The sequence below is a fragment of the Scardinius erythrophthalmus genome (genome assembly GCF_964197995.2).
Source record: "Scardinius erythrophthalmus genome assembly, chromosome: 21".
NCBI lineage: Eukaryota > Metazoa > Chordata > Actinopteri > Cypriniformes > Leuciscidae > Scardinius > Scardinius erythrophthalmus.
The window spans coordinates 34,099,439-34,120,486 of NC_138241.1; the positions used below are offsets into that span (position 1 = coordinate 34,099,439).

Genomic DNA, 21,048 nt, shown 5'->3' on the forward strand with positions numbered 1-21,048 from the left:
AAGGTTGACAGTTTACATGGCATCTGTTTGCATATCGTTCGTCTGATTTGTGATTCTGGATCTGTTTCGTATATGATGGAATTCTGAAACAATAAAACACATTTGTATAACTGCAAATAATTATAGAAATTCCTGCGAACACTAAATCTGAAGCACCAACCATTAATATCTATATTTATAGGCTGAGATATTTTTGCCACTTGAGACTGAGACAATTTATATGCAAAACTTTTTGCATTATATTATATAATTAGCGTTCAGTTTTGGTGTTGGTAAGATTATTTAATGTTTTTTGTTAAAGTCTCTTATATTCACTAAGGCTGCATTTATTTGAACACAAAATACAGTCAAATTGTGAAATATTGTTAAAATTTAAGTTTTCTATGCAAAAACTATATTTTAAAACGTAATTTATTCATGCGATGCAAAGCTGAATTTTCAACATCATTACTCCAGTCTTCGGTGTCACATGATCCTTCAGAAATCATTCTAATATGATGATTTGATGCTCAGGAATCATTTCTGATTATTCTTATTAACAGTTGTGATGCTTAATGTTTTTGTGGCAAATAGAATAGAATAGAACTTTGACTAGGGGTGTCAAAATTAATAGTTTCTACGATGCATCGCGATGCAGACAAGGACGATTCGGTATCGGTTCAGTAATAGACCATAACCGATTATGCTTTTCTGACGTCATTTGTCGCGTACATGCTTTGTCTCGGTAGCATACAATGGCAGAGGGAGGTGAGACGCGAGTGTGAGAAAATACTCCAACTACTTTAAAAGCCTACATCTGGGCACATTTCGGCTTTTATGAACAACCTGGTAAGCACGACCTGCAGAAGACACGCACTCAAGTCACGCACAAATAGAATATGCATGAGGTAATACCACTAACTTGATAAACCACGTTAGCCGTTTTCACCCCGAGCTGTTAACGCCTGGCAGAGTCTGACTGCTTTAGAGATGCGCAGATGAGCTCCAACGTCACCCGAATCCGTAGCCAAAAACAAATCATCCACCCGCCCCAATAACTTTCTCTGATTTAAGTATCCGCATCCGATGGTCAAATTACAATTATTAACAGCGGACTCGGCGACGGCTGATGCACGCATCTTTAATGGTAACATGATACACTGATTAATGAGCGCTGCTTTTAAATGAACATTTCTTTAAATCATGACAGATTTTCCTTTTCTTAATGGCATAAACAAGCTTTACTCCCTTGAAACTTAAACTGGAATGTCACTGTTTCTGTCACTGCGACTTCCCGAACAGGTGAGCACACATCACTTTTGAAGTAAAATTGAAAATTGAGGATGCAGTGTATCATAATGCATCGTGATATCGAATTGAACTGATTCGATGACATGGTAATCGTAATCGAACCGAACCATGAGACCAGTGTAGGTTCACACCCCTAACTTTGACGAATAGTAAGTTCAAAAGAGCAGGATTTATTTGCAATAGAAATCTTTATTAGGGAACAGACCCCCCTGTTTTTCACAAGCTGATGTAAATGTATACCCAATAAGAGGCAGGTCAAAGGGAAACAGGTTAACCTCATGTAATCTCTTTATGGTTACAGCCTCCTAAAAGACAATTTACTACAACACTGACCCCAAAAGAAGTTAATGCTTCTTGATACACACGTACATTTTTACTAAGATGCTTGATTGTTTGAATCAGATTCTTGTTTTAAAGTGCCGCCAACCCCCTCGCTGTCCCACAACGGAAAGATTCACTTCCTGTTTAATCTGACACATCTGTCTCCACTTCTCAGATATTCCTCAGGCCATTTGAATTAGCTTTTTCATAAGCTCTAATTTCTTACCATCTTGTTTCCACATGAATGGATTTGTGTTTGGTCTTTTATTATCAGATGGTCAGTCTCCCTAAACACTTTCAGTAACACTTATGAGGAAAGTCCGTACTAAAACTACAAAAAAAGGCAACATGCAGAAAATAGAGCTACAATCAAGCAATGCATCAGGTAAAGAGCGAAACCAGATGCCAAGAAAAGCCTCCGACTGGATTGTGGGGTGCCAGGAAAATCAAGAGTGAGAACACAAGTCACAGAGGAGATATCTGAGGTTTGAGTCTGCTTCACATCAAAATATCTTTTCCAGTTACTTGACAAACGATGTCTGTCTGTCTCCAATACAGTGGAAATAAGAGTTTTGCAAAATTTGCTTTTGTGATCATTTTGAATGTTAAGGAATATACCAGGTTAAACATATGTGTACAGTAACACACTTACAATTCATTGTGTGATAACTGCATATTTAAAACATCAACTACCGTTCAAAATTTTTTTTTATTCTATTTGTTTTTAAAAGAAATCTCTTCTACTTACAAAGGCTGCATTTATTTGATCAAAAACACAGTAAAAACAGTAATATTGTGAAATATTGTGAAATGTAATTTATTCCTGTCATCAAAGCTGAATTTTCAGCATCATTACTCCAGTCTTCAGTGTCACATGATCCTTCAGAAATCATTCTTATTAGATGATTTGCAGCTCAAAATATATTTTTTATTGTTATCAATGTTGAAAAACCATGATACACTTTTTTTTTTTTAGGATTCTTTACATTTTTAAAGTTAAAATTAGCAGTATTTATTTGAAATATACATTTTTTGTAACATTATAAATGTCTTTGCTGTCAATTTTGATCAATTTACTGCATCCTTGCTGAATAGAAGTATTAATTTATTTCAAAGAAATAATCTGACAGGCTCCAAACTTTCAGAATATTCCTTTGTGTTGAAGGACTTCACTATTAGTTGCTCATGCACCGCTCTGATGTGTGATCATTTTGAGCTCAAGCAGACTTTGGACACTGACCTTGGTAGCCATCGTCATCAATGTCCCCAAGAGACGTGATACACTCTCCAAAATGAGCGTTGTATGCATTGTCACCGTTCAATATCGCGACCTCCTCCATTACTCCCTGAACAAACAGGAACAAAAAACTTGTGTTTAAAACATTTGTCAAGATGCATGAAGATATTTACCTTAAAATTAAAACCTGGTCACAATGCAGCTTTAAAGCATTAGAGTACCAACTTTAAAGGCATTTAAGTGTCGTTTATGACAAATATTGTCATCATTAATAAGTAACACAGTATATATGTAAGGCATGGTGAACTCACATTACCACTGCTGAGGTAAACAGAAACTTGGCCTTCATCCCGGATTTTGCTGTGCATGGGTGCTCCCACCAGCAAGTCCGACAGTCCGTCCGCGTTTAGGTCAACTGCACACAATGAGGAGCCAAAGTAAGAGCCCATCTGAAACCAAGCCGAGCCAAGAGCAAACGGGTCAGGTTACAACGCCATGCACAGGGCACATACACCTCCATAAGATGCATTACCTCATACTGTTCCCTTTTGGAAGAAAGTCAAGCTATGCTGACCTATATTTGAATATACTGTACATGAATATATATAAGATCTGAGAGCTGTTTTTCAACTAACAACTTCAATTTTTGTCCTTTTTTCTTACATTCAAAACTTGGGACATAGATCATGAGTCATATGCACGACTTTAACCCTGTAAAACACATTTAGACACAATATAAGAAACAAGTTGGCATATGTTTTTTTTTGTTGAGTATCATATTTGATGCATCAGGCTTTTATGGCTAATATGATATAGTGAATCTCTTACTCAAAGAGGAAAAAAGTCCTCAATTTCATTCACAGACTCAAACTGAGCAAAACTATGCAATTTGATGCAGTTGATAATATATATATATATATATATATATGGCCAACATTTTTTTATTATGATAGCTTGTAAAGTAAATAAATGAGATCTTTATAACAGTTTAGCAACTACTTACATAAATTGCATATAGATATCAGTGGACACTATATCTCCCAATAGCGTCTCAGTATGATGATATTTAAATGCTTAGTTTTATGATCAAATCTCTGTAGTTTTTATTGTGTGTGTGTGTGTGGGGGGGGGGACATAATGGAATAAGGAACATAATGGAATGCAATACAACAATGCCTAATGTTTCATATTATATTCACATTTTAACACGATTTTTTCAAAAAAAAAAAAAAAAAAATTATGTAAGGATAATTACGTAAACCTAAGTTGCTTCAGTCCAATAAGTGTCCATCTTAAAATATTACAAACAATATAAAAGTTATGTTTACTTTATAAAAATCACGTAGATACTAAAATAACTTTTACTTGCTAAAAAAGTATAAACTATCAATCAGAGGGCATGTAGTAGATTTGATCATATTGACAATGGCATAAGAAATTTGCATATCAAATATGATACACTAGACATTTAAAGGGTTAATTGCATTTTTATGATGCTTTTTGTCCTTTTAGGATCTCCACAGCCCCTGATCAACACATGCATTTGTACAAATTCTTCAAAACTGTGTTGCACAGAAAAGAGAACGATTCCTTTAAATAGCAATGAGTGATTAAATAAACATCTTATATTTGGAATAAATGAGTAAACCTGAACACTATACCCACCATTTTCCCTGAGGCTTGAAAGATCTTCACAAGAGATGATCCCTCAATTCTGAAGACGTAAACCTAAAATGATGGATGACAATGGGGTTTTATAATGTCAAAGTTGGTGTAATGTAAACAGAACCTGGAAGCAATGATGCAATTTCTGAACACTGCAAGAAACTAAGTGAAAACCACCCACTTTTCCACCACCACTGTCTTGAGGTGCACCAGCTGCCACATCTATGGTGTTTGGAGAGGAAAAGTGACCAGCAGTCACAGCATACCCTAAAAAACACAAATCTGTGATGGACTGACTACAGCATGCAATATTTAAGTAGTTATTAACATCCAAATAAGCAGGAATTACCAAGGTAGCTGTATCTATGAGGGCTCAGGTCGTCTTGATTAAGGTTGTAGTGAGTATTGGATGTCATGTTAAACACTTTGACTGTTCCGGTCCAGTAGTAAGAACCAGGTGCTCCCATGATAACCAGCTCCTAGAAAACAATATCAAAAGCAATGGAGATCCATTCAAAAAGACCAAACATTTTCAACAGGCTTCAGCACATTTCCTTACAGCTGAAAAGAAAGTTACATTTCAAATTATAGGAGAAAAACACAGAGCTGTTGGTGTGGCTTTGGTCAACCGAAAGCCACAAACCATGTTGTATTATCTGCTGGTAACCCAACCGTGAGCTGAAATGGCAGCTGCTGTTCTTCGCTTTGATCACTCAATGGACTTTAAACTGGAGGAGAACTCAAGCCTTTGAACTGTTTTAATTGCTCCACATTGTCACACTACAAATAAGACATTGTTTTATTTACATGACTGCCGCAATGGAGCACAACAGTAGGGTAAGAAGCAAACATCTCATTCTGTTTCTCCATAGAGAAATTTATTTTTTTGTGAAAGATCAATGTTAGGTTGATAAAGGGGTGGTTGATTATGATTTCACTTTTCTAACTTTAGTTAGTGTGTAATGTTGCTGTTTGAGCATAAACAACATCTGCAAAGTTACGACGCTCAAAGTTCAAAGCAAAGGGAGATATTTGCTTTTAAAGAAATCACTTTTTAAGGACTACAACAAACGGATGGTAGGAACTACACGACATTCCTCCCGTCCCTAAAATGTACATAAACCCCGCCCCCTGAACACGATTTATAGATTATCAAGACAGAATATGCTAATCAATGACTAGAAGATAACTTACACATAAGCTACATAAATTCATCAACTAACCATTCAGAAACGTCCTGTTGCTTCTACATGTTGTCACTTCTTCTTAAGTCTCTCTATCGTTGTCTGACTCCGGTTTGAACATAAAAGGATAAAAGTTTTAGAAATTTTCAGTGCATGTCTGTGTGAGGTAAAAGGACACGAGCTCTTGTAGCTCCGCCCCCTGTGCTGGGAGCAGCAGTTCATTTGCATTTAAAGGGACAGACACAAAAACGGTGCGTTTTTGCTCACCCTCAAAAACTGACAATTTTTAACATGCTATACACAAATATCTGTGTGGCATTTTGAGCTAAAACTTCGCATACACACTCTGGGGACATCAGAGACTTATTTTACATTTTGTGAAAAACTAAATGTTTAATTCCTGACATTAATACTAAAATCCAGAAAAGAAATCCAACAATTAGAAAATTCTGTGTTTTTTAATCTCAATATTTTTTATTTATTTATTGCATACAGTATACTTGATTTTTTTTATTAATATAATATAATATATTAATATAATATAATGTAGATTTATAGAATATATAGATTTAGACTGTTTAATTGGCAATGCTTAGAACCCTTGAAAAATCTCTATGAAGAAAATGAAATGGAAAAATACTTGGAACGTGGAACCAAAGCCACTGGAAAGGTTGGTGGTCCCTGTTGTGCTCTAATCGACATATACACTTCAAAAAACGCACCATTTGGCATAAATGTTTAGCTCTGAATCTTTGGTGAAAAAAAAAAAAAAAAAACATTTTCCCTTTTTCCAACACCCATTATCTCTGAGGATACAAATATAAAAGCTTGAGCACATGGAATATGCTTCGAATGACAGAAGAATTAGGCTCTTTTACGTAGTTATTTTGAATTTCATCAAGCCACAAATGGACGCTCTCCACTGCTTTTTCCATTTCACAACGCATGACTGTTAAAAAACTCACAAATGCTGTTTGACTTGGTCAGTCCTGCCAAACATGTAAAAACACCACCTCCAGCTGAGCCGACAGCATTCAATCAAGGAGTTTTTAGACATCTGTTTTAGCCACTTAAGGTCTAGATGGTCACATTCTTCCAAATGATAAAGAGCCATTAACACACAAACTACAAAGCCATGCCATTCTTCTATGGGTCAAGCTTTTGAATTCCTCTCTGTGAATGTCCAACACTGATCTGGTCAGCTTTAAAACTATATAGACAACAAGCTCTGTTCCAAAACCTAGTGAACTACCATTTCTCAGCCATCTCTTAAAACACACAGTCTGATAAATGAATAACACCTCAGTAATCAGAACCTCTAGGGAGTTTATTTTCCAGTCATATTTCGTTCTCGTTTAAGAAAAACAAAAGGGTCAGAGAGTGAGTGATGATATTGATGAACCGTTGGGCATCACATCTGTCAGTCTGTGTTCTCGTATCTGATCCAAACATTGTTTCCAAAGCCTGGACTGCACGTTAACAGGTTGGCTGCACTTCATACAAAACACCGAAACGGTCAATGTGCAAAACGAAGAGCGAGTGGACAAACAACTCGCAAGCCTTTATGCAAACGTGTGCATCACACACAAAAAGTTTGAATTCTGTTCAAATTCTTGCAGGGATCTGTTAAACAGAGGCTAACAGGCCTGTTGAGCCAAGGACTGGATTTTATGCAACCTTCCTCCTCTTAAAGGGATAGTTCACACTAACATTTTTAAGAAAAACTGTTTTAAATAAAGTTCTAACTACTCTTTCCCATTCAATAAAAGCATATAGTGACTAGAAGCTGTCAAGCTCCAAAAAGGACAAAAGTGGACCATAAATGCAATAAAGTAGACTGTGCATATGACTTGTGCATTCAATTTTAAGACTTCTGAAGTCATATAATGGCTATAGTTAACCTTGATTCCCATCCTACACAACTATCATTCACATATGCACATATTCAAATGCAAATTGAAAATATTCAGATGCACATCAAGGTGTACAGACTACTTTTATTGGTCTTGATAGCCACAGATGGAAAAAGCAGATTGGGGATTCTGCTAAACATCTTCATTTGTGTTCAAAACATCACAGGTTTGGTGAGTGAATAATGAGACATATTTGGGTGAACCCTGGAGAATGAATATATCAATCACACACTGTTATATGTCTGTGTTCATACACGTAATCATGTCATCTGAGCGCCACACATGTGAAAACGCATAACAAGCTCGTACTTCTACTGACCTCGGTGAAAACGCCTGCGATCCCGGCTTGGCACGAGCCATGTTCTTCCCCATAGGTCTTCTTATGGTCTGTGAGAGTGAGTAGGGGGAAAGAGACAGAGGAAGAAAAAAAAACATCAGACCACAAATGATTTCGCTGTAAGTCTGAGCCAGCATTTACTGGAGTTCTTCCGACATTCCATATGGAGTTAGTCAAAGTCCCAACTCCATCCAAGAGGAATCTGGGGGCCGCGAGACAGACTGAGAACGACCTAACAGCAACGCGTTCAACAACAGCTCACACTCAGGAGGGCTTCGAGAACGGGGGGGGGGGGGGATTGCTGTGCTCTCCGGTTACAGAAAATATTGGGCTTGGATCTCCCCATAATGCACTGCACACACATTGAAGGCCCCCAATGCTAACTCACTGGAGACAGGAAAAGATATGGAAGGAAATAAATAACTCAGGAGCTGAACACGGAAACAAATTCAGATCAAGAATTCGTTCACCCTCCCTCGCTCTTTCCGCAGCAAATCAAAACATCTTGTAAAATACGATGAATCCTTCTGGGATGATTAAATTCAATTCTGACAGAGGCGATGAATTTAATATACTACAATAACATCTGTCAAATGTATAATATGTGATACAGGGAGTGATAAACAGTCAGTGCAAGCGAATTTTGATATTGACAGCTGTTGATTGGCACCCTTAAAGAAACGTTCCTGATTTGATACAAGTTCATTTCTGAGCATCTGTGGCATGCTGCCGATTAACACAGAAAAAAATGTTGGCTAAAAAAAAAAATACGTTAAAAAAAATAAAAGTATTAAAATAAAAAAAATAAAATGAGAGAAAGTTGAATCTATTTTTTGTAGTAGTTAATATAATACCACAAATTCAGGTAAATCTAAACCTAAACATTTCTTTAAAGGGGTCATATAATGGTACATGCACTTTTATAAGTTGATTGTACTGAAATGTGTGTTGGCAGTGCCTGTACACAACCATCAAAAAATGATAAAAATCCATCCAGTGGTTTTTTTAAATCTTCTTATATGTTTTCCCCCATCTCAAATCAAGCCGTTCGACCATGTGACGTCACGGTCGGACGCCCCTCCCACGATTGTTGATTGACAGGAGCGTTTCAACACAGACCCGCCCACGCTTGTGAGTGAGCTGTCAATCATAGTCCGCGCGTCATTGTTGATACACTGGAGCACTGTCTATGAGCAGAATGGCTTCTAAGCGATTGTGGTGTTCTGTTCTTGGGTGTAATAAGGAACACAGCAGTCTAAATCCAAACCGCTGAAGACGCAGTGGCTGAGTTTTGTTTTTGAAGGGAATATTCCCCGCGATCAACGTCAATGCTTTCATGTTTGCCTGAATCATTTCACACACCAGACTGCTTTACAAATGAGGATCAGTATAAGAAGCTGCTCCTGAAAAAAGGATCGGTACCAACTATTTGTGTTCCTGCTGCACCTCCAGAAGAACTGAGTGAGTGTAACGTTTTATTAACCTTTATATTAATCTTTATATTAATCTTAGCAAATCGCTAGCAGCACGCTTCACGGTGAATGCAGCTAAGGTTTACACTCAGGGTACATTACGGCATGTTTTCTATGTACGACGTTCTCAATATAATTCATAATCCCATGTTTATAATGAACAACGCGTTATGGTTATTGTGTTATTAAAACTGTGTACGCAGTACGCACAGAACAGAGGGGCGGGGTGAGCAAAGCTCATTATCATTTAAAGACACATGCACTCAAACGGCGTGCTGAAAACAGCTGTTTTTGACCAGGTAAAATTTGTGTTTTCTTACAATACTAATGAGAATTTTAAATTAAAGTGTATTACAAACTTTTAATTTAGACCCTAAAGAATCATATTAGCTTGTACAAAAATGGCATTATATGACCCCTTTAACAAGCACATGTTGTGATCTCTCATGGGTACATACTGTGTAACAGCTTTCACAAAAAAAAAAAAAAAAAAAAAAAAAATCAGAAATAGTATCATGGTATTTATAATTTTTTGGGATTTGGTAACATGGTGACATCATGTTTTTTTGGAAATGCATCCAGGCCATAATGTTTGCTGAATAAAGTCTAAAAACCATCCCTCAGCTTGGTGTGTAAAAAGTAGTGCTGTCAAATTGATTAATCGTGATTAATCACATCTGACATAAAGGTTTTTGTTTACATAATATACAGTACAGGCCAAAAGTTTGGACACCTTATTTTTTTTTATGTTTTTGAAAGAAGTTTCTTCTGCTCATCAAGCCTGCATTTATTTGATCAAAAATACAGAAAAAAATGTAATATTGTGATATATTATTACAATTTAAAATAATTGGTTTTCAATTTATTATACTTTAAATTATCATTTATTTCGGTGATGCAAAGCTGAATTTTCAGGATCATTACTCCAGTCTTCAGTGTCACATGTGACATCCATTCAATCACATGATCCTTTAGAAATCATTCTAATGTTCTGATTTATTATGAGTGTTGGAAACAGTTCTGCTGCCTAATATATTTGATGAATAAAAGGTTAAAAAGAACTGCATTTATTCAAAATAAAAAAAATTTTTTTTTAATATAAATCTTCTTTATTATCACTTTTTATCAATTTAACACATCCTTGCTGAATAAAATTATTGATTTATTTAAAAAAAATAAAGAAAAAAATTACTGACCCCAAATTACTGACCAGTAGTGTATATTGTTGTTATAAAAGATTTCTATCTTGAAAACATTTGCTTCTTTTTTTTTCTTTTCTTTTTTCTTTTTCTTTTTTTTATTCATCAAAGTATCCTAAAAAAGTATCACAGGTTATGAAAAAATATTAAGCAGCAGACCTGTTTCCAACTTTGATAATGAATCATCATATTAGAATGATTTCTAAAGGATCATTTGATAGACTGGAGTAATGATCCTGAAAATTCAGCTTTGCATCACCGAAATAAATTATAATTTAAAGTATAATAAATTGAAAACCAATTATTTTAAATTGTAATAATATATCACAATATTATTTTTTTTTCTGTATTTTTGATCAAATAAATGCAGGCTTGATGAGCAGAAGAAACTTCTTTCAAAAACATTAAAAATAGTAATGTGTCCAAACTTTTGGCCTGTACTGTATGTGTGTGTATATACAGTATATACACACACTCACACAGACACATAATATGTAAACAATACTTTTATGTTAGATGTGATTAATCGCAATGAATCGATTTGACAGCAAGTCAAATATTGAATCTGCATAACCCTGAATGTGTCCTCCAGATTCCCAAGTGCTGTGCTCTGGTCATATTTCTCTCCAGCAGAGTCTGGAAATGTGCTGCTTCTTTTTGATTCTGGATGTCTGATGCCAGACAACATCACTCTGAGGTTTTGGAGGAAGTTCAGGGCGCCATAACTCATTGTGAAGCCCGTTGAGAACATGTGCCACAATAAACAGTGTCATCTTTCCAACTTGTTCTGAGGGTTCAAGGCTCAGACTTGGCCATCACTGCTGTAGCCTGCTTTCAGTTTTGTGTTTGCTAGGCTTGATGAAGAACTTCTCCTACAATAGGGCTGGTTAGCACCAATTACCTCACGGTACAATATACATTGTCTTACATTTCCAAGATTCATACACATTGCAATGCAATCACCATACCACAACTGAACTGAACAATGTCAACTGACATGTATTAGCAAGACCAGTTTCAATGTCTCTCGTGCGGTTCACTTCACTTTAGTCCATTATGGCGCCTCATGGAAACGGCTCTGACCACACTGAGAAACAGCGGTTTCAGAGTTCACACTCATTTAGACGACCTGCTTCTACATTAGTTAAACTCTGGTGCAATTATGGTAATACTTGGGGTTAGAGGTTTGCTTAAATGAATAACCTTAAGTATTATTCATAATAGTAATAGCAATGTTTGCTTTAGCAGTTACCACTAACATGCTCTCTCATTGCTGAATAACAGGACAATAACAATCAATGATCTTGATACAACTGATACACTGAATGTAACTTTCAAATCGCTTGTACATTTAAAAGACCAGAGCTGTTGTTAACTAAAACAAAATAAAATAAAAATTTGTTAAATTAAATAAAGCTAAATAAAATAAATAAATAAAATGAAATAAAATATCAATATTAGATTTTAGACAAGTTTAAGTATTAAAATTACAAAAAATAAAAATAAAGAAAAATATTAGTTAAATATTATTTATATAAAAATGTATATATTATTTATATAAAAATATAAAAGTTAAATAGACAAATGAAAAAAATTTAACTGAAAAAAGCACATAAAATTAACAAAACTAAATGTGAAATAAAAATAAATTAAGGCTAAATAGAACTACTAAAAAAAAAATAATAATAATAATAAAACTGGCAAAAGCACATAAAATTACTAGAACTTTAAAACGGAAATTGAAATGAAACCTGAAAATATGAAAATAAAATCTAATTCAAAACATTTAATACTATAGCAGTATATAAAAATATAAAAAAATAACACTTCAAGAATGACTATTGAGGGAGTTAAAGTGATAGAGAGAGAGTCGATACCTTCATAACACGGTATGAGAGGCTGTGATTTGCCCTGGAGATTGGCTGGGATGATGGAGCAGTATCCGTGAGGAAGAATATACTCCGATTCATAGTATACATTCTTCCAGCGGTGAGCGCAGGCCTAGAGACAATAAAAGAAAAGGAAGGGGGAAGAGAGACAAGGAGTAGTTAGACAGTGTAGACAGCTTATTTAATTTGACATGAATCACAGGTACAAGTACAACCATATTACAGCCTCTTTTTCATTTGCATCTAATTAAATATGGTGTCTACCATGTCTAAGGCGTGTATATATCACACACCCATCAGGTCTAAATTTGCATCATCATCATCATCATCATCAGCATGGTAATTGCACCAAGAAACAAACAGGATACACAGACAAAGCATCTTCTCTTTATTCCAGTGCCAAATTAACTTCTGAGACAAAACCAGCTGGCCACGGCTGTGGATCTAATATGTCGACTGAGAGGGGGTTGTTGGTTTTAGAAAGCTGAGCATCTTCATTCAAACATCTCTGATCCCTGGAACAACAGAAGCGCTCAAGGCTGTGAAGCCAGCCAGAGAGCAGAGAGACTCTGAGAGAGAGAAAGAGAGAACAGACAAAGAGAAAGCAAAAAGGTCATAGACAGAGGACAGTAACTAAAGTAGTTGCATTTCCTGAAGGAAGTGCCTGAAGGAAGTTCTTGCAAGGACGGATAGTGTTAAAGATTAGGATTGTAACAGAAACCCTAAGAGTCCATGCATTCATATTTTTCTTAATATTCTCCTGAGTTTGGCTTAATTTTCCTCATGATTCGAACATAACAGATTTTTTCTTTTTTTTTACAGTGATCTTGACATCGCATTAATATTCATGCAGCACAAACAGTTCACACTTCAAAGTCTAATAATGGATTTTGTATGAGACATAGAAACAGTGATACTTGTCTTAGCAAACACCACTAACAACTTCAAGTAGCAACCACTAACAACTTTTAACGAGTCATTATAACAACAACAACGATATGGAAATGATCACGCAAACCCTGCCATCAACAATCTAAAACCTCTCTGTTTCACTCATTAAAACAGTCCTATAATCGTGTGCCACAAACTTTCCTTTCCCCATTTTATTTTGAGTCAAATCCCTTGTCGAAAAGCTCAGGATTGTGGAGAAACCAAATCCCCTCCAAAACACAGTTCAGCTTCCTGTTTATCCATGATGGAAACGGCACAACAGCTCCGTTGAGACAAACAACCAAGTTTAAGATATTACAGCCACACGGATTCATACAAAATGCTCACACATGATGTCAGATGACTATCTGGCAGTAGTTTGTTGTGTTGAGAAACACTGCTCGTCTGTTTGACTGTCCGAGCCTTATGCCTGCTACAGACTTTATGATTTCGGCAATCCTATAAGATCATTACAAATCACACTGGACGACATGGATCGAATAAACTTGAGTACGACATGCATGTAGACTGTACGATGATGACACCTATTGAATCGTATGAAAAGTCCTCAGCATGCGCTAGTGGCAAACAAATAGAGCTAGATGAATTGCATTTTGGCAATTGTGGTTTTTATGTGCGATAAAAAAAGAGGATGAAGCAAAAGAGGAGAATATGGATGCGGTCATGGCTATGGAAAAGAGGCCAACTTGGCATGCCAATTTTGCAAATGGAGCCATATCGTGTTGATCAATACGCCATTTCATGTTGCATTTTTATTGGCTAGTCAGTAGACGTAGGTTGCAGCAGCAAACACACCTTGAAGATGATCATGCCAAATTTCTGACATTGTCAAGATCGTGACAACGGCCATCTTTTAACCTCTCTCACTGTACGACGTAGGACCATTGTTAAGGAGCCAAGACCACAGAAATCCCCATTATTGGTCATTTTCCTCTGCGACCAGGCATAAAGCAGTTCACTTTAACTATCATCTAAACTCAAAACAATCCACATTTGATAAACTGAATGTCAATAAAACAGCCTCAGCCTGTCTAATGACAACCAAAGGAACAAACTCCAACTTATTCCCTGGCAGCCGGCATTGGGAAACACACAGGACAGACGTAGGGAAATACGTAATGCTTAACTAAATCAGGAATGAGTCTGAGATGTGCTTTTCCCCTCAGAGGCTCTGAGTCACCGTGGATCACGGGCTAATCATGTTTCTGCTCATGCTGAGAGCTGATTGGCTGAGGGAAGGCCAACACATCTGCCCAACAGCTCTCTTATACGCCTTACATGTAAACGTGACTCCCTTCAAATGCAGCTATTTGTTGCGGTGGGACACACACTGTAAACGCATGTACATGCATCTATAAAGTTGAAGTGCTTTCAGGTAATAAAATAAATGTTGGATGCACACATATGCACACAGCTTTCATTGTAAAGCACATTTAATCATTCAAATGTTTGGGATTGGTAAGACTTAATGTTTTTAAAGACTACATTTATTACAAATACAGTAAAAACAGCAATATAATATAATTAAAATATCAGTTCTCTATCTGAATATATTTAAAAAGTAGTTTATTCCTGTAATGCAAATCATTACTCCAGTCTTCAGTGTCACATGATCCTTCAGAAATCACTCTAATATGCTGATTTGAAGAAACATTTCTTCTTATTATCAATGTTGAAAACAGTTGTGCAGCTTAATGTTTTTTTTTTTTCAGGATTATTTGATGAATAGAAAGGGGTCATGACATGAGAAACCAAATTTGCCTTGATCTTTTGGTATATAAGAGGTCTTTGTACCATTAAAACTTCCTGCAAGTTTCATAGCTTAAGGCGTCCTCCCCATTATAAACGAAGCATTTGACGTGACGAAACAAGTGACGTCACGGTACGAAGTGACGTACCAGACGTTTGCATATGACCGCCTCCAGCGCAAGACAACTACGCCTCGTTTCGCATCATCGCATCGTTGTCACGCTCACATGTGTTCAGTCGACGTGCAGCGAGTGGGTCTGTCTACAAGAAGATTGCTATGTCACGCAGATGTGCTGTTCCTGGCTGTGGACAAACAAAATGTTTGAATACACTGCAGAACGATCCAAACGTCATGGAAAAATGGATGTAGTTTATTTTTTGTGGACGTCCCAGTCACGGCAGTGTTAATTTAAGCGTGTGTTCTCCGCATTTCAAGGATAACTGTTTGGAGAACAAATCGCAGTAAGATGCTGGCATTGCCTGAAAACTTTTGCTTAAAGATCAGGCCGTGACGACTATTCTGGGTCCCAACAACGCCGCAAACTGTAAGTAATGTATTTCAACTTAAAACTACTTTTAGCCAATGACGTAAGCCAATCATAACAGTGGGCGTTAACACTGAACTCTTAAAAGGGAAACACCCCCAAAACAGACTGTCTGAATCAGAGGATGAGAAACAGGGTGGGAAAAGGTCATAAATCACTAAAATTGTAAAGTTTTTTGTCCTACTGTTACCAAAGGGAACATAATAAAACAAAAAACAAAACCATGTCATGACCCCTTTAACATTATAAATGTCTTTACTGTCACTTTTGATCGTTTGAATGTGTCCTAGCTGAATAAAAGCATTCATTTCTCTAAAAGAAATTAAACAGACCCCAAACGGTAGCATGCATATCGAGTTTATGGTGCAATCAAGAGCTCAAAAAACTCAACGTCACCCTGACTGCAATCTCACCTCCGTGGAAAAATACACTATATAAAACAGCTCTAAAATCTTATTGCATGAGCTAACGCCACGTCTTCGGTTGCTGTGCCACATCTCCCGCCAATTAAAAACATTTATACAGCCTTGATTGTGTTGGTGTCTCTCTCGTACGTGGTTCTCCTGGGCAATGCCCATATGTTTAATCCGGTCCTGAATTGTAAACACTAATCTACCAACCAAATTACCGTCATTACAGCTTCCACTATAACATGCCATCTCTCCCTCAACCTCTTTGATTTGAACATATCAGTGCTGTAAGTGTCCTTGCCTCTGTCAGACCACCCTGATCCTGCCTTCCTGTAAGACGCCCATCAAAACCCAGAGAACCCCATGACAGGGTTCTGCAGTTAAGACGTAACGAGGAGTCTGATCTCGAATCGGACCACCACAACACAATTCAAGCCTGAAAAACCTGGAAACAGAGCAGATTGGTGTTGCTGACGTCTTGTTTGACTTGTTTATCCATTTAGAGCATCTATCCTAGAGCTCCAGTTTGTCATCATGATAAAATGGCCCTCACTTCAAACACTCTTGCCTTCTCTTGATGTATGGAACAGCTGGAGTTTAACAATGCGGTCGTAGTGAAAGATATTTGTAACAATGATGGCTTTAGTTTCTGCCCATGTTTTACAAGTCGATGTGGTTTGTATTAAACAACTGCTGAGATGGTTGAAAAATAAGTTGTTAAGAAAAAAAAGTGGAACAATGAATAAAGCAAAGCATGATTGAGATTATTATTACAAATAAAGTCTATTGTATTCAAACAAAAACCCATGTTGGCGAAAAGCATCAATTTCCTACTCTGATACATCCGTCACGTTAAATCTAGACCATTTTGACCATAATTACCTGCTTAACGCTTGAGTCTTTCATCCTCATGTTTCATTAAACTTTAAACAGGTTACTATTCTGTAAAATATTAAGGCAATCGTGCTGCAAAAATGAGTCCTAAAACCCAGAAACTAGTTAATATTTTTCCACTTCTGGATCATCCCAATGTTTTTTTGTTTGTTTTTTGATAAATGCCTGAATGTGATTGTAATTAGGCTTCAAAATTTCATAAAAGTTGTGTTCATTTGTGAAGACCATCTTGTTGAACAAAATGAACTTTTTTGGGTCACAGAGCTTATTTTCTGCAATAATCCAAAAGCCAATGGATAAATCCATAAATGGGAACCAGGGTGATGATAACTTCCGGGTTGGCCTACAAAAAAAACGTCATCTCTGCATGTGCAAAAAACACAACTCATCCAATCAGAATTTAGAGTCCCAGTTGGAAAACAATGGTTGTTTCAAAGGAACATACCAGAATTTTGCCGTTGGTTTTGTCCTGTCGAGCGAGACTGACCCCCATCCACTCGTTGTTCCTGTCGCCTTGACACGTCTTCCCACAGGACTCCCTCTGCTTATTTCCTAGAGTAAAGAATGAGAACGTTAGCCAACAGAGAAACAAACATCTCTGTCTGCAAAGAGAAACACAATAAAACCACGCTGAGACACGCACCAGACAGCCTGAAACAAAACTCAAACAGACAATTGTTTGAGACAGTTTAATATGCTTAAATACAGACAATGCTGCTACAGATGGAACAAAAGAATTTGTTAGTAAGATGAGTCGGCACAAAATATTTGAAATGTGAAACTCATCAAATATGAATACATAAAGTGTGTGAACTCATTCCAATGCTCACAATACTGGTGTGCAACTGCTCTACTTGGGAATCATAAAGTCTAGACTAGGGCTGCTCCCTAATAGTCAACTAAACGTTAAACGTAAAACTTCTAGTCGACCACAATTGTATTAGACGGTTAGTTGCAAAAAAAAGAAAGAAGAAAAGTCACGCAGTCCGTGAGGACGTTACCGGCAGGTCATTGTGTTAATTACATGTCGGGCAGTAAATCCGAAGGTTCGATCATTCATCGACCTCAAATATGGCTTATCATTTGAAACATGTAGCAACTTTACTTGGCTGCTCACTCTAACATTAAATTTGCGCTATTATTAGGCGCATATCCAAGTGTTTGTGCAGCGTGTGGAGGCTAAAGTATTAGCATGCTTACTGCATGACAGAGGCGTCGGCGTGATCACTTGCATTTTTTCCTGATAACAGCGAAAAAAACTTAACATACTCATTAGTTATTTTTGGTCATACAAAATGATGGTTTAGATAAGATTAATACATCATTCAATACTGTACTTTTATGTGTGTACACTCACAATAACAACAAAATGTTGCGCTTTTGTAAAATAAAGAAAACAAACCGGATGCGCTTTCTGCCGTCTCAGTCTCTGTGAACTGCAGCGCGTCACAGAAATGAACCGAAACTCAGTGTATAGGCTTCTTGCCTTACAGGCAGGTCTACTTTTAAACTAACCAATTCAATTAGAAAACAAATACTATCAAGCGTAGCGTTAGTTCTGGCAGGTCACGTTAGTCAAGCTCGCATCAGCTGACCCTCAGCTGATCCACGTCTACCTATACGAATACGACGCCTATCACTGTATACATATATAAGCTCCTTCAGTATTATCAGCAGCTATCGCGTTTCTCAGGAGCTAATTACCCTCCTCCATCCCCAGCTCCTCCTCTCGCCCAGTCAGGATTTGACATTCTGATTCCCCTTGAATCAGAATAAATTCTCGATTATGTTGTGCTTTAAAATCTTGAATTAAATATATTTGCAAACTTTCATGTTGGTTCTGTTCTGTTTACCCTAAGGGGGGATTATTGCTGCTCTCCCAGCTCTTATCTATGCTAGGCTGCATGGATGCGCAGGGAGTTCTCGCCCAGAACGGAACCATACCGCCAATCCAAACTGTATGCTAATTGTCAATCATATTTGACGGTAGTGGTCCTGACAGAACTATGGTTATGTAATCCGTATGAAAGGTCCATTTTCTCTCTGAAGCGCATCCATTCAATTCCGTTTAATAACTGTCAAGCAAGACTAAGAAGGCTGTAGAGACTACTAATGGTTGCTTTTGGAAAACACATCCCAGTCTGTTTTACCAAAATGTAAGTCTTAAAGGGTAACTCTCGCCAAAATGCAACCTAGGGTCTTTTTGTTAATCTACCCGAGTCAAACTTTCGTTTAAAAGCATAATTAGAATGGAAACTGCACTTTTAAGTTTGACCGTATTTTCGTTTTCGGTCAAAATGCCTTTTGAATGGGAGTGCTTGGGGCACTTCTATGATAGCATCAAAAATCGCTATTTTTAAAACACTAAGAAGGCTCGACACAACATGAAACTTTGCTCGAAGTATCACCACATGAACTCCAGCATTGAGAACACTGTTTGTGTACACAGAGTGTACTAAAAAGATGTCTGCCGCCATTTTGACAGTCAAAAATAGTCGATCTCCGAATGTGAATGAACCGACTCTGAATTTTAGTATTGCTTCTTATATGAGCACCCTTTTTCAAATACAAGGTTAAAGCATGATATCGATTCATTTATCTCAAAATGTTTGGATTAAATATGATTAAAGGTGACCTCGGGAAATATGAACCATGACGTATCAGCTTCTTGAATAAGATATGTTCTATTTTGGAGATATTCTATTGTCTATTTTGGGCTTTTATTAGTGTACAGAAATGGAGGATTTATGAGCACAGGCGTGTTATTCCTGCAGGGAGTTTATCTAAGCATAAGGGTCGACTTTAATGTTTATCTATGAGCGTTGAGCTACAGCGGCCCTCTGAGGGGCAAACTGTGATTGTCCGCAGGAAAAGAGTGATGGCTCCCGGGACTGTGGCTGTTTTCTTTGGCTCTGGTTATTTTCTCTTCCTTCTCAGCAGACTGACAGCATCGGCTCAGAGACTTCCAGACTTAGGCTGCGAAATGCCCAACTGAACTCAGATTCAAACCAGTCCAAAACCTAGTGAGTAGTTTAGTCTACTACCAACACTTAAAAAACAAAATTCGGTGAAATTTATGGTAAAAATGCCATCTGTGGTTGCCAGAACTTTACTGTAAAAATACGGTAGCAACATTTTAGGTTGTAAAGATTTAACGTAAAAAACATTTTTCATTAACTAGTATATAATATGTTAATATACCAACCTATTGAAGTATCTGTTTGGCATTTTTATAGTGCACTGACTCACAACCACCAAAAACAGGTGCTGATGAGAAAGTCACATGAAGAATCAAAGCTCAAATACAAACTGAAGTAAATATTAATATAAAGGAGGTGCACAGTGTCATTCACACAACACTAATCAAAACACAATCATGGTAACACACGACACTAAAATGATATTCAGGATAGAAAGTTAAAATGAACAGAATTCGTTTTAAATAAAACTGTTTTGTAACATTATAAAAGTCTTTACTGTCACTTTTGATCAATTTAATGAATCCTTGCTGAGTAAAACTTTTGTAATGGTAATGTACTGTATATATAGGACCATGGTCGACTAGGCAAGTTTTTGTCTCGGGTGGTTCATAAGCTAGTATTTTCAGCAGCTATTACACGAAATCTTGTCAGGAAACAACCTTTTACCTCCTAAACAGCAGTTTGTCAAAGGTGGGACAAATGGTTCTAATCACGTCTTGTTTTAGTTGTTTGAAGTTAATGCTTTTGCCCCTAAAGCTGCGAAGCATCCAAAGCACATAAGGACGAGCGCCAGATCTCGAGTTAGGAGGAAAATACAAACTGTCAAAAACCAAGATGAAGTTCGCTTGGGATATGGACGAAACATTATTTTCAGCAATTAGCAGCGAAGCGCCATCCAAAAAACACTACTCGTCGAACACAGATATATTTCACGGGTTCAAGACTGCAGGAAAACCGCAAGAAGAAATTCCCTACTAAAAAACCTTGGCCATTGCTTCAAATGAGAGGGCG

General features: G+C 37.0%; 1 protein-coding gene across 2 annotated transcripts in view; it reads right to left on the reverse strand.

Moving 5' to 3' along the window:
• The window catches only part of itga9 (integrin, alpha 9), a 92,148-nt gene that overhangs the window by 62,319 nt on the left and 8,781 nt on the right, over window positions 1-21,048 (reverse strand). For both annotated transcript variants that reach the window (XM_081351547.1, XM_081351546.1), the window contains exons 3-10: window positions 17,502-17,608; window positions 12,496-12,619; window positions 7,930-7,997; window positions 4,863-4,992; window positions 4,695-4,780; window positions 4,514-4,576; window positions 3,160-3,297; window positions 2,852-2,957 (exon numbers count right to left, since the gene is read on the reverse strand). In XM_081351547.1, coding sequence (XP_081207673.1) covers window positions 2,852-2,957; window positions 3,160-3,297; window positions 4,514-4,576; window positions 4,695-4,780; window positions 4,863-4,992; window positions 7,930-7,997; window positions 12,496-12,619; window positions 17,502-17,608 — 822 coding nt within the window. The remainder of the gene's footprint in view (window positions 1-2,851; window positions 2,958-3,159; window positions 3,298-4,513; window positions 4,577-4,694; window positions 4,781-4,862; window positions 4,993-7,929; window positions 7,998-12,495; window positions 12,620-17,501; window positions 17,609-21,048) is intronic.